Consider the following 14,212-nt stretch of genomic DNA (forward strand, 5'->3'; position numbering starts at 1 on the left):
GGGTATACCCACAAAGCTGAAAGGAGCTAACTTATACTTACATAGGTGTTTTTCCCCATTGGACATGTTATTTCATCCAGAATACTCAGGATGAAGAATTCCCTCAACCAGTGAAAATTGGCACCTGACTTGCAATCTATAGTTTTCAAGAGTTGCCTGTTAAATACCCAAGGTCATCACACCAGTAGGTGTCAAAGTTAGGTCTTCCTAAATCTGAGGTCAGCTTTCTCTCCACTAACCAGGCTGCCCCGAAGCCCTTTAAGGATTGCAAGGCACTTTCCTCACAACAATCTTGACAGAAAGGCGAAGAGAGTATTACTATCCCCATTTTTGTTGGTGTTGTTCAGTAATGTTCAATTCTTCCTGAACCCATTTGGAGTTTCTTGGCAGATACAAGAGTAGTTTGCCATTACCTTCTTCAGCTCATCTGACAGATGAGGAAACTGAGGCAAACAGGGTTAAGTAACTTGCCTAGGGTCACACAGCTAGGAAATTCTGAATTTGAACTCAGATCTTCCTGACTTCAGGCCTGCACTCTATCTGCTATGCCACCTAGCTGCCCCTATACCCATTTTGATGATGAGGAAAATGAGGCTCAGAGATGTAAAATGGCTTGCCCACTCATGTCCACACAGTTGGAGCCAGAATTTGAATGCAGGATTCCTGACCCCAGGTACATTCTTTCCACTATGCTGTGGCTTCTCTCAAAACCAGAGCATCCCCAAAATTCTCAAGCACTACAAGTTTAGAAAGAAATGTATTCTCCTTGAAACTTTGGGCCCAAAATGCAGCAAAACTTCCATAGTGCATCATCTCTGCTAAGAGGAAATGCTAACAACTTTTTTCCTAACTTACTTCGAAGGCAGGTGATCTCATTAACCTCCCAGTCTTGCCCTGGAAAGCTCCATCCAACCCCTTTCACAGATGAGGAAACTGAAGTTGACAGGGTCCAAAAAGCAGGTGCAAAGACACTTGGAGACTCTATGATGGTGCCAGAAATAGCGCTGAGGTCTCCTGAGTCCCAGCCTAGGCCTCAGTGCTAACGCACATTACCAGTCAGTGTTTTGGACTGTAAGCACCTTCTGTTCTTTGCTCAGACTCTAGCCAACGCTCTGCACCTGTGAGCACTCAGCAGGTACTTCTGGCTGGCTCACTATGGATTGTTCAAACCACCCCAGAACACTGACCTCTGCTATAAATACGCTCCATTCTCTAGTGGGCAACTAATGGATTTACTCCCAAGGGTACCCTGCAACAGTCAAGTCACAAAATAACACACAAACTCAGATGTTTGTTCACATCACTCCAGGGGACCAGTGCCATGGATAACCTAAATAGCAGGTGTAGTCATGGTCAAGAGGAAAGAACACCAGACCAAGAGTCAGGAGACCTGCGTTCAAGGTTCAACTCTGCCACTATTTTCTGTGTGACCTAGGTAAGCCATTTTTCTATTCTGGGTCTCAGTTTCCTCTTCTATTGAATGATGGGATTGAACTAGATGTTCTTTGAGGTCCTTCCCAGCCCAGATATTCCCTGTTCAGGGTTCTTTCCAATTCCAACATTCTCTGTCCCAAAGTCCCCTCCAGTTCAGGAATCCTATGTTCAAAAATCTCTTCCAGCTCTGACAATCAATGTTCTAAGGGTCCCTTCCAACTCTGACATTCTGTGTTCTAAGGTCTCTTCTAGCCCTGATAATCAATTTTCTAACCCTTCCAACCCTATCTTTCTATGTTGTAAGGTCCCTTGTAGCTCTGATAATCTCTGTTCTAAGGTCGTTCCAAAGGACTTTCCAACTCTGCTATTCTACATTCCAAAATCTCTTCCAGTCCTGGCATTCTCTGTTCTAAGATATTTCACCAGTTATAACCATTCTATTCTGATTAAAAAACTATTCATGCTAAAATTTTGAAGGCATCTGAAGAGGTATTTTTTTCAGTAAATTTATTTCCTACACGTGTTTTTCTTAAATCTATATTTAAATTAATTTGCATTTCTTGCAAACACACACATAAACACACAAATACACACATTAACCCCCCCACCCAACAGACACACTAGTCACAATGGGTAAGGAAATAGAGCCTGGGATTTTAACTTTGCTGTAGATAATCCACAAAGAGATGAACCCACAAGGTGATCTATTTCCACAATTTGCAAGCAGTGAAGTTAGATGTTGGCAGGGCCATGAGCAAAGAGAGGGAATCCTCTGACCACCCCCCCCCCCTTCCTCTATTTCTGCTTTCCCTAATACTGTTCTGGCTATACTTCCCTCCCTCTCAAAAAGAACAAAATGGATTGTGTCGATTCTAACTTCCTTTTAGCCCAAAGATGCGCTTCTCTCTGTCTGTAAAATGATCCCTAACTCTAGCCCATTAAAGTAGCTACTGACTAGAGCCTAACGAGCAAGAAGTAATTATTATCAAACACCAGAGAGCTTCCTGGGTAGTTTTTCTTCTTTAGTGGGCACTTAAGCCTCTTGGGAAATGAGCACTCTCCCACGAGAGGTTGTTAGAGGAAAGGCATCAGAGAAGTGAGGGAGAGGCATGGTTTGGTCTCCAACTTCATCCCCAGCCTTGTCTTCCACTCCTCCCCCTACCCAGACCCTCCGCTCCACCCATACTGTGCCGCTCACTTATCCCCTCAGCACACCTGGTATATTCAAATCTGCATCTTCGCTCAAGCTGTTACCCTTCCCTCTCTCTCCCTTTCTACCTGGCTAAGTCCTTGTTTGTTCTTTGAGGTCGAGCCTCAGGTCTACCTTCCAGGAAGTCTTCTTTGATCCACCCTAGGCTATAGTGACCTCTCTGTCCTCTAACCTGGAGTCAGAAAATTCAAATTTAGCCTCAGACACTAGGTTCAAATTCAGCCTCAAATATTTACCAGCTGTGCAAAACTAGGCAAGTCACATAACTTCTGTCTACGAGGATCTTAAGAATACCTGTCTCCCGAGGTTGTAGGGAGGGTCAAATGAGAATATGTGTAAAGAGCACATTTATGTGTGAAGCTCTTAGCCCAGGGCCTGGCAAATAACAGGCCCTTGTCCCTTCCCTTCCCTTCCCTTCCCTGTCAACATCTGGGCTGCTCCCCTACAAGACTGTAAACTCTGTAAAGGCAGCCACCATGTCTTTTGGTTTATGTGTGCGCATGTCTCCCCCCAGCACCTAGACCAGAGTGGAACACTCGTCTATGCTTACTGAATGGGTGATAAGTCCACTCATCAAGGTAAAAAAAAGACAAGATAAGGGGGCGGCTAGGCGGCACAGTGAATAGAGCACCTGCCCTGGAGTCAGGAGGACCTGAGTTCAAATCTGACCTCAGACACTTAACACTTACTAGCCATGTGACCTTGGGCGAGTCACTTAACCCCAATTGCCCTGCCCTCCCCCCTCAAAAAAAATACAACATAAGGTAACAGCAAGACAAAAAAAACCTAGAAGGAACCTGAATGGGCTTTCCTGTCCATTTGTTATTTTCTGTCCTTTGAAGGGACTCAAGTATTTTGTAGCATACAAGTCATTTTCCAAACAAGGCATGTGAACAAACTTGAGTTTTGAAATTCCAATCCTAGGGAGAACCCTGCAGTTAATAGTTAGCAATCACCTAACTTTTCCCTTCCATCATTCTATTCTCTTTTTTTCTATTTCATATTTTCAATCAAAAGCATGGCTAGGATTCACTTTCACTGCCAATAGGAATCAGGGAAGGTGTAGATAACTGCATCCACAGGAAATGCCTCCAAACATCATCTTGGACATTAGTTTGTCAGAGGCAGAGGGTTATAGTGGAGAGGGCAGCAAATTCAGGGACTAAGTTCAAGTGCCAGCTCCTTCATTTACCAGTCACATAACTATAAATGAATCACTTCATGTCAGTGGGCCTCCATTTCCTCATCTATAAAATGGGGAGCATAATACTTAAACTATTTTGTATGGTTATTCTGAAGGCCAAATTGGGTACTATCAATCAATCAATAAGCATTTATTAAGTGCTTACTATATGCCAGGCCTTGTACCAAGTGCTGAGCATACAAAGAAAAAGCAAAAACACTTCCCAAATATTAGTTATATCATTCTTACTATATTATCAACATCATTTAGAAAAATACACCTTGCCCATGCAAAAACTCAACAAAGACTCATTCAAGAGGAAGAGGCAACAATTAGCAACTAAACAGAATCCATGATCAGGAAATCACAACATGATGCTTTAAAAGAATTCTGTTTTGTAGATGCTGCTGATCTGATTAGGGAAACATTAAGGAAATTTTCCTCTTCCTTTCCTCTTAGCATCAGTTTAAGTAACAGAGTCCTCATGGGGAAGGTAAGCTATAGGACAGAGTGGCACACAGGGTTAACAATTCCTACTATTAATATTATTTATAGTAACAATTAATCAATTAATTCTGGTTTGGAAAGGCTATGGTGAATACTCCATCCTGTTGGTTGCTATGGATAAAATCAATCAGTACACTGCTGACTTTCAGTTACACACTCACAAATCCTACTGTAAGTCCAATGGTAAATGAACACACATACCCAAAGGAAGAGATCAATTTCACACTTCAAAGAAACATCCATGAATCCTGATAAGATTACTTGGACCCACTGCTAAAACACTCTTTCCCTGTGTGATCCTTTCCACTGTCCTGGCACAATGCTAGAACCAATAGTGATGAATAAAAGGAAATAAGCAATAAAGTTTCTTGTAGTAGTAAAGTCTCATTAGCTCCAGACATCTAAGCTATTAACCCTGTAATTTCTTTGTTTAGCTTTAAGAGATGACCCTAAGAGGTCTGAGGACTTGGGCCATAAGGTCAACAAAAAGAAGCAACCTTAGTGCATAGAAAAACTGGGGGAAAGCTGATGAGCACTCTCCAAGGTCCTGAAGAGACCAAGCAACATCAATATGTTGCCATCAGAATCTTAGCAATGAAAAGAGTTAGCCTTAGGGATTTAGCTCTGAAAATTCTTAACCCCTGGAAATATCAATTTGGAGATGTTTGTGAGGAAAGGAAATGATTGGGGGAAATAAAGTACACGTGATATTTATTTTTACACTCCTCTTTATAGACCTAAGGCCACTTTGCTTATTTAGAGACATAAGATCTAGGATTTATATAGCACTTTAAGGTGGTAGATGCTATTATTATCCCATTTCACAGATGAGGAAACTGAGGCAGGCAGTGGTTAAGTTACTTTCCCAGTGACACACAACTAGTAAGTGTCTGAGGCAGGAGTCTTCCCAACTCCAGACCCAGTACTCTATCCTATTTGTTCATGGAATTTAAAGCTGCAAGAGATCTTAGAAATTGGCTGGTCTAATCCAGTTGTTTTTCAGAGAAAGAAACTGAGGTCCAGGGAAGGGAAAGTCACATGGGTAGTGAGTGACAGAGCTGAAATTTGATCCGATGTCCTGACTCCAGCTCCAGAGTTCTCTCTACTTCGTCAAGTACACCACCTACTCCCTTTCATTCAACTGAACTGAAACATCTGATTAAGTATCTGTTGTGTTAAGGTACTATTTCAGGCCATGGAGGATACAAAAGCAAAAAAGAAAAGTCTCCTGCCCTCATGATCGCTATATCTGCCATCATATAGAATTTTTTTACTCATCAAATTACTATGGTATGTTTGTATTACTTACAGGTGTAAAGTGGAAAATAAAATATGTTCCTTTCTCAATCTTTCTTGTCACTTGAGCTGACAGATCCCACTGGGGCAAGGGGAGTAGAGAAATTGACAAAGGAACATAATTTTTCTATTATTTTAGTTAAGAAACCAAAAGGTTCCCAGGGATAGGAAAATAATACTTTTTTGTCATTATTCCTAAATGTTTCCAGGTTACCTCCCCCCCAAAAAAACCTTTCACCTCTCTAGCTTGGTCTCCCTAGTGAGGGTAAAGATTGAGTTATGCTTTTCCCAGGGTTAGATACGTTAATTGTTAACATCAGAGTTAGTCACTCCTTGAATGGGTAAGCTCTTTTAAGAGGATGCTGATTTTCTGTATACTTTACCCAGGTGCCTGAGACTTCCTAATGTAAAGGCTGGCAAACAGCTCTAGAGTTGAGTTGGGGTGAAGGGTGTTTTTTAAAAACAGTGCTTTTTCAGCTTTAATTGGCAACTAAAAGGTAGATACTCTTGGTTTCTTTTCCTTTCACTTTCATCTGACTTTTTCTTTCTTTGTTTTCTTTAAAAGCAGCTGAAAGGTAATCGTCCAGTACTTACCTTTATCCTTGATTGTGGGCATTTCCTTCTTTTCTTTTTCTAAAATGATCTCTTATAGGCAGTGTCTACACTATTTGATTTGTTCCTTCAGAAACTGGGTATTTTGATTTTTAAAAATATAAATCAGATCAAATATGAAAGAGACTTAAGAAGTCATCTGCATTTTTTCTCCTCTCCTTCCCTTTTGTGTGTTTACTTCCCCCTCCTACATTAGACTGCAAGCTCTTTGAAGGCAGAGACTTTATAATATTTGGACCCCCAGTACTTAGCACTGTGCCTGACATATGATAGATGCTTAATAAATGTTTAATATATTGTATTATTGTATCTAGGTAGCTAGGTGGTGAAGTGAATAGAACCAGGTCTGAAGTCAGGAAGATTCAAATCTGGCCTCAGATACTAGCTGTGTGATCCTGAGCAAGTCTCTGACCCTGTTTGCCTCAATTTCCTCATCTGTAAAATAAACTGGAAAAGAAAACAACAAACCATTCCAGTATCTTTACTAATAAAACTCCAAATGGGGTAACAGAAGAGTTGGACATGACTGAAAGGACCAAAAAACAATTATTGTATCTGGTCCACTCCCTACCCAAACAAAGCATCCCTCACACATAGCTACCTAGCCTCCGCTCAAATATCTCAAGTGCTAGAGGAATCACTAACAAGGTGGCTCATTTTGAGGCATCTCTAATTGTTAAGAAGTTCTGCTTTATATTGAGCCTCCCAATTAACTTCCACCCACAAGTCCTAATTCTCTCCTTTGAGACCAAGCATAAAAATCTACTTTGTCAAACACCTGAAGAGAGCAATCATGTCTTCCCTAAGTCTTATTTTTGTAGGTGAGATACCACCATTTCCTTCAACAGATCCCCCATAGAACATGATTTAATTTAACAGACTCCCTGTCACCCTCCTCTAGACCTCTCCCTTGCCCATCAAGGTCTCTCTTAAACCATGGCACCCAAACTAAAAACAACACTACACATAAGATCTGACCAGTTCGGTGTACATAGTGTGACTATCACCTCCCTCCTTCCAGACACTAGACTTCGAAAAATGCAACCTATTTACCATGACATGAATATTTTCCCCAATGTTTCAAATTTTTTGCTACTCTATTTCCAAGGAGCTATGGTATGATTTCTTTAGAGTACATTAACAGTTCAAACATTAATTTTAAATGAAGTCAAATCACATAATTTCGGGGCGGCCAGGTAGCACAGCAAGTAAGAGCACCGGCTCCAGTGTTGAGAAGACCTGGAGATCGAATCCCGGGCTCAGACACTTAGCACCCACCCAGAAACACCTGGCCGTGTAACCTTGAGCAAGTTACTTAACCCCAATTGCTTAAAAAAAAATCACATAATTTCATTAGTAACTTGAGGCTCTTCAAGGACACTGTATCTGTATTTATTCAACAAACATAAATTCAGTTCCTGCTGTGCTCAGAGCTCTATGCTAGACACTACCAGCTTAGGCTTTATCCCTCATGGAGAGTACAGCCAAGCAGAGTGATATGAAAGACAGAAATAACTATAATTCAAAATATTACATTAAATCCACATGAAAGGTACAAGCAAAATTCTATGGAATATTTGAGAAAGAAGAGACTATTACTGACTTGAGAGATCAAAGAAATCTTAACTGGATGTGATGGCACTTGAGTTGGCTTTAAAGGGTGAGCTTTAACAGGTGGAGGTGAGAAAAAGACTATGTATGGCTCTAAAGGAAAGGGGGTATATGTTAGGTGAAAGTGGTTTGCAGGAGCCACATGTCTTCATGTACATATTTCAGAAATGGACAAGGCTTAATGCCTGCATGGAAGGTCCTGTGTCTGTGCTTCAGCTAACGGGGTGAAAATATCTCTGGGGGCCAGGTGTGTGTGTGTGTGTGTGTATGTGTGTGTGTCTATGCACATAGGTTCAAACACGCACCACACACACCCATGTGCACATGTGCCTGAAGCGTATCTGAATTTTGACTGTGGGTGTGTGTGATGTGTGTGGGATGAGTAATCTGGGCCTGTGTATAGAATGTGTGTATTAGAGAGATATGTATGCGGGTATGTGTGGAGGAGGAGGGGGAGAAGGAGTGTGTGAGTGAGTGTGTGTGTGTGTGTGTGTGTGTGTGATGACTCATTTTTCAGGGTGTGGGTGAGTTTATTTGTAGGGGGTGACTTTGGGTCTGAGGGATGGATTCCTATGTGCAATGCATTGAGGAGGAACTATTTACCTTAGGAGAAGGGTGTAGAGGTCAACTGGATGGAGAAAAGTCAGTATTTCTGTGAAAGGTATGTGTATAAGGGGAGCGACAGTGACAAAGAGAAGAGGAATGAAAAAGAGAGAGGAGGGAAAAGAAAGGGGAGAAAGATGAGAGGAGGAGGAAGAGAGGAGGGGAGAAAAGAAGACAAAAAAGAAGAGGAGAGGGAAAAGGAAAGAAGGGGGGACAGGTGAGGACAGGAGAGAACAGAAGAAGAAAGGAGAAGGAAAGGGAAAAAAGAAGAGAGGGAGGAGAGGAGAGAAGAAGAGAGGAGAGAGAGGAAGGGGTAAGAAAAGAGGGAGGAAAGGAGAGGGAGAGAAGAGGAGAGGAGAGAAAAGGTAAGAAGAAAAGAAAGGAGAGGGAAAGGGAAAGAAGAGGAGAGAAAAGGAAAGAGGAGGAGAGAAGATAAGAGGAGAGGGAAAGAAGAAAGAGAGGAGAGGAGAGGAAAAGAAGAGGAGAGGAGAGAAAAGGTGAGAAGAGAAGAGAGAAAAGGGAAGGAAAGGGGAGAATAAAAAAAGAGGAGTTTGTTTACACAAAAGAGGGTATGGGGAAGAATTACAGAATCCAGGCCTATTGGAAATAGAAGGGACCTTAAAAGATGACCAAGTTTGGGGAAAGGAGAGCTTTTCCTGGGTGGTTCCACATATGGGCAGTGATATAAAGGACCTGTTTCTATTTCTAAGCAATTCATGTGAGTGGTGTGTGTACCAAGCCCTGTGTGTTTCTGTGGGGCCTCTGGCAGGTCCTGGTTATGGTCTACAAGTGAACCTCATCTCACATCAATAAAGAATGAGTGTCACTGCCTGGGAAGGAGTGAGACTGGAGAAAAGCCTGGTCAAAAAGTCTCCACTTTAAATGGATTCCATACAGATTCCATCTAAATGCAGAGGATATGAGCCATTTGTGCATTATTTATGAAAAATACTGTTTCCCCAAGTCAGCACTCAAAACAGGGCTGGAGTTGAAGCTTTCCTGATGTTCCAACTAATATGCAAGGAAAAGCAGGATTAGTTTCAAAACCATTAATTCATTAGGATGATGCTTTCCAAACTCTGCCGGGCCTGAGCCATCACTTAGCACTAGTTGATTAGTGAAATGTTCAAGGGACCACTGTTTACCTTAGACAGGAAGTTCACCTTTCTGGCTAACTGTGATCCCATGATTCTCCTAGTCTCCCTTAGAGATGGAGTTGATAGCATTGGTACATTACTTACTGGCAGATAATTTTCAATAGACACCTCTTTCCTAATGAGAGAGGGGTAATTACATTCTTAGGCTGAGTGATCCACACATCTGGAGGTTATTATTCCAGGGTAGAGTCCAAGGAGGTGCACACAACAGAACCAAACTGGAAAAAAAAAAGCTGCCCAGACCAGGTGCCCTAGCAACTACTTCTTCTCTTATTGGACAGAACTGAAAAGAGCCAAGGCTCATGGATTGTGAGAACTGTTAAAGAACCTTAGCAATCATTTTGTCCAATCACTCCATTTTGCAGGAAGGAAAACTGAGGCCCAGAGGTAGAAATAATTTGCCCAAGTTCACATAGCTAGTAAGTGGTAGAGTTGGGATTCAAACCTAAGTCTTCTTGACTCCATGTTCCGTGGTTCTTTCTTATACTTTCCTGCCTTAGAATTTATAGTGAAAACCATTAACCCACTCCCTGAGCTAGGCTCAGCTACATCCAGGTCAGCTATGTAGGGCTTTGGGTAATGTGTGAGCAATAAATCCTATGAGATCCCACAGGAAAGAAACATCTCTCGTGTTAACACTTTGAACCCCAAACTTCCTGACCAGCATGTGCCAAACAGAGACCAGTCATTTATACTGGGGTTAGTTTTCCTAAAAGGATAGATAGAAGCTACCCACAAAACCCTCCCTCTCTTCCCCTACTTATGGGTTATCTGGACATGATGCTTTGCTACTGGGCCTACATCATTTATCTCGATAGACTCTGGAGATTCTCACTAAAACAAGAGATCTGAATCTTTACCCAATCTATCCCTCTCTCCCTCACCTCACATCTAAAGCTGACCCACAAAGAGTTAAGGAGGAGGTTAGCTTTTCTCGAAGCCTATTGGGAACTTCCGGCCTCTTGCCTCTGTTCACTCCTAAGCTTTCTGTTGGGGGGAAGGGTCCCTGCAGAGCTCTCGAGTTAGTGCCCCGTGGGTGCTCCTCCCTCTGCACAGGGTACATGCCAGCTGGAAAGTGCAAGCTGCCTGCTTCCCCCGTCCACATACATCTGCTGCTGAAGCCCCATCACCCACACACACACACCACACACACAGAGCCCAGGAACTGGGGGAAGCTTCTGCAATCCACAACCCAGCTCCTTTGCCCTCAGAATCCCACCACTGGGGCATAGCTTGGCCCATCTTTGTTTTAAAAAAAAAAAAAAGCCCACCCCCAAAAGCAAGGTCTGTGATTAGGGTTTGGCAGGGTTTTGATAGGCAGGAGAATTATATAATTAAGTGCACCAGACTCCTCCTCTTTGTTTAATAATGAACCCTTCCTTTTGGTTGCATAAGCCAAAATAATCATCACTTCCCAGCCCTACCTCACCTCTGTATATGTGACTGTCAAGCAGGTGTTGAAAGCATTTTTCATGTGGCCAAAACAAAAGGGACCAAAGCAGAAAATCTAAATGTGCTGCCCTGATCCACCCCCATTCCTTCAAGGAAGAAACATAAAATCACTGCACTTACTCTTCTCCTGCCTAAAAAATAAACATGCTGCTTCCACCAAACCACTACCTGTACCTCACCTTAACTCAAAACTAAGACAGGGGGTTGGAAACTCAATTCCAGTCCCAAACGGTCAACACACAGTACACCTGGGATGTTACTTATGGAGAATATGAAGAGTAGCAGGGCATGAGATGTGCAAGGAGTGTACGCAGTATCAAAGACACCAACAGCCATCAACAGCCTTGAATCTATGCCACTTGGTAGTGGTCCGATCTTAGAACTGATCCTCACTGGTAGCGTCTTAGAAATAAGAGCAAGAAAAGATTCCCTAAACTCCTAGTGAAAATTAATGCAAGTACTTCAATCAGAGCTCCAGTAGCATCCAAGAAACAGATGGGCCTCAGGGGCTGCCTGGTCTGACAGTATTAGCCTAGGTCCAACCCCCTAGAAGTTTATTGGCCTGGGTTATTTTCTGGGGTTGCTACCTTCCCTCCCCCCCACCTCCACTACAGCATTCTAAATTTTTCAGTGGCATTTTTTCAGGTTAGATGCCAAATTGGGAAGGGCCCTTGGAAGCACATGAAACCAAGAATCCAATCCCTGAGCCCAGATATTGGGATGCTAAGCTCAGGGCCTGAAACCAGGGAGCCTATTACAAAGGGATGAGGAGGCTGGTGGAGAAAGGAAAGAACCAAGGGCCCCAGCACTGCCTCTCAGCTGCCAGAGTGACCCACCAGTAGGCCCCCTAACTTGAGAGAGCACAAGACAAAACCCCAGGCCGGGTAGTTCTCCCCTAAGGCCCTCTCCACCCTCCTCTTAGACTGACACTTTGCCTTTTAGTTTATGATGGTGCAGTGAACACCGGCATCTCTGCCCCTCTGATCAATTCTAAACCACGAGGTGAAAACCACCCCCCTCCCCTTGGCTTCCTGGACCCAGTCCGAGAGGGGCACCAGGCACCACCACCGCACTGCACCCCCACTGAACATATGGAGCAAGCAACCTGTGGCCAGAGGGCCAGGAGCCTCCCTGGGCTATCTTTGGGCCTCTACAGCACTGCCGCCAAGGCAGCGGGCACCGGCAGCCCAACTAGCAACAAGAATCCAAAAAAACACAGTAAAACAAAACGAATCAGAGGCAAGAGACATGGAGAAGTCTCCTGACTGTTCAGAGAGCTACACTCCCGCCTCCCTTCTCACCCACCTCCCTCCCACTCCTCGAGCACTCCGGGCTGGCGCAGCACCCACCTCCATCCGAGTAGGTCTCCGTCCCATAGCCGTCCTGTAATCCATTGCTCCAGGTGCCTTCGTACTTGGCCCCGTTGCCGGTACACTCCCGGACCCCGTAGCGTCCCTTAAAGCCGTGAGTCCACTCTCCCTTGTACAGCCACTTCCCCTTGCTCTCCAGGCCGATGCCATGACGCTTGCCCTGCGCCCAGGTGCCCTGGTACGTGTTGCCGCTGGGCCAGGTGTAGACCCCCAGCACCTCGAAGCCGTGACTCCAGGAGCCGGTGTATTCTCCTTGGCCCTTGGGGCCAGTGCAGATCCCATGGCCGTGCGCTTTGCCGTCCTCCCAGCCTCCACAGTAGGACCCTCCATCATCAAAATTAAACCTACCCCCACTGGACATGCATGTAATTCGGTTTGCAAATCCCCCAAAAGGTGAAAAAGAAAAAGGGGGGGAAAGGAACAAGGTACAAGAAGCAAATTGTTTGTTTGTGTTTCCTCTGTCTTTAAAGAAGAAAATAGAAGAAAAAAAGAAAAAAGAGAGCAGTCTTCAGCTGCGGCGGCGCCGGCTTCGGGGGAATTCAAGTCAATTTCTTGCGATTATTCATTGTCTATCTGCGCGGATCCCGACCAGTCCCTCTTCTGCTGTTGATCCAGTATCGGAGGGGAGGAGGGAAGGGGAAGGGAAGGGATGGGGGGAGGGGGAGAGAAGGGGGAGCAGTTGCTACAGTTTTTGGTGCAAACGGCTCCGCCTAAAAACCATCACAGGCAGAGCACCCAAGGAAAAAAGCATCATAAATAAGGGTCGGGGAGAAGCCGATGCCAATCCCTGGCGCGGACCCACGGCTGGCGGACAGGCGGGCGGGGGGGCCGGGGAGCGGGGGGGGGGGGGGGGGGGGGAGGGGGGGGGGAGGGGAAGAAGGGGAGGGGAGGGAGAAGAGAGCCCGACCCGGCTCAAGCCCACCGCGCTGCTCTCCACCTGCAGCCGCCGCTCTGCTGCTGATCTCCACCAGATCGCGGGCCCCTCAGCGGCAGCAGCGGCGGCGGCGGCGGCGGTGGTGGCAGCGGCAGCAGCGGCCGCATATTGGGGGCTGAGCGAGTCGTGGCTCAGCAGCAATGCAGCAGTCGGTGGCTGGGTGTCTCTCCCTCTGCCCGCCCGCCTGCCCGCCGCGCGCTCTCACGCACTCACACTCCCGCGAGGGCGCACACACGCACACGCAGTCCCATTGGCACACGGGCGCGCGCACACAAACACACACGGGCACACACGGACACTCACGCCCCTCACCCTACAAGACAGCGAGTGTGGGAGCTACCTCCTTCTCCCGCCACCCCCCCCCCCCCCCAGCCCCGCTCCGCCCCGCCCCGCCCCGCCCCGCCTCGCCTCGCCTAGCCTAGCCCCAGCTGCAAAGCTCACGCGTGGCCTGCCTGCCTACAGTTCCCGCTCCTCTAGCTGGGATGGATGCGCTCCGGCACCCCGGGCTCTGCTCTGGCGTGCTGGAGATTCAGGACGGATGGATAGCAAGCTCTATCAGGGAAGAGGGGGGTCCCCATTTTCTGTCGGGCCCTCTTCTCCCGAAATTTATGAAAATCCTGCCCCTAGAGAGAACCAGATTCAAAGTGCTCTCAGCTCCCTTTCTCTCCACTTGAATTTAAAGAGACAGGAACTAAGACAGGCGCCTCCCAGAAGCGAGATCTCTCCACCTGGGCCTCGGAGACTAGAGGATGATCTCAGACAAACAGGCCATCGGGTTTGCTTTCAGCACCATGCATAAAAGGACAGGCTAAAAGTCTCAGCATAGTGGGCGGAACTTCCTAC

General features: G+C 45.5%; 1 protein-coding gene across 1 annotated transcript in view; it reads right to left on the reverse strand.

The window, feature by feature from the left end:
- Nucleotides 1-13,667, reverse strand: part of JPH3 (junctophilin 3) — a 198,321-nt gene extending 184,654 nt beyond the window's left edge. Inside the window, exon 1 of the mRNA XM_069085594.1 lies at nucleotides 12,415-13,667. Coding sequence (XP_068941695.1) covers nucleotides 12,415-12,796 — 382 coding nt within the window. The 5' untranslated portion in view covers nucleotides 12,797-13,667. The remainder of the gene's footprint in view (nucleotides 1-12,414) is intronic.
- Nucleotides 13,668-14,212: the final 545 nt, after the last annotated feature.

This window comes from Petaurus breviceps, unplaced genomic scaffold, assembly GCF_028583685.1.
Source record: "Petaurus breviceps papuanus isolate PSGF00001 unplaced genomic scaffold, PetGlider_PUasm1.0 176, whole genome shotgun sequence".
Taxonomy (NCBI): domain Eukaryota; kingdom Metazoa; phylum Chordata; class Mammalia; order Diprotodontia; family Petauridae; genus Petaurus; species Petaurus breviceps.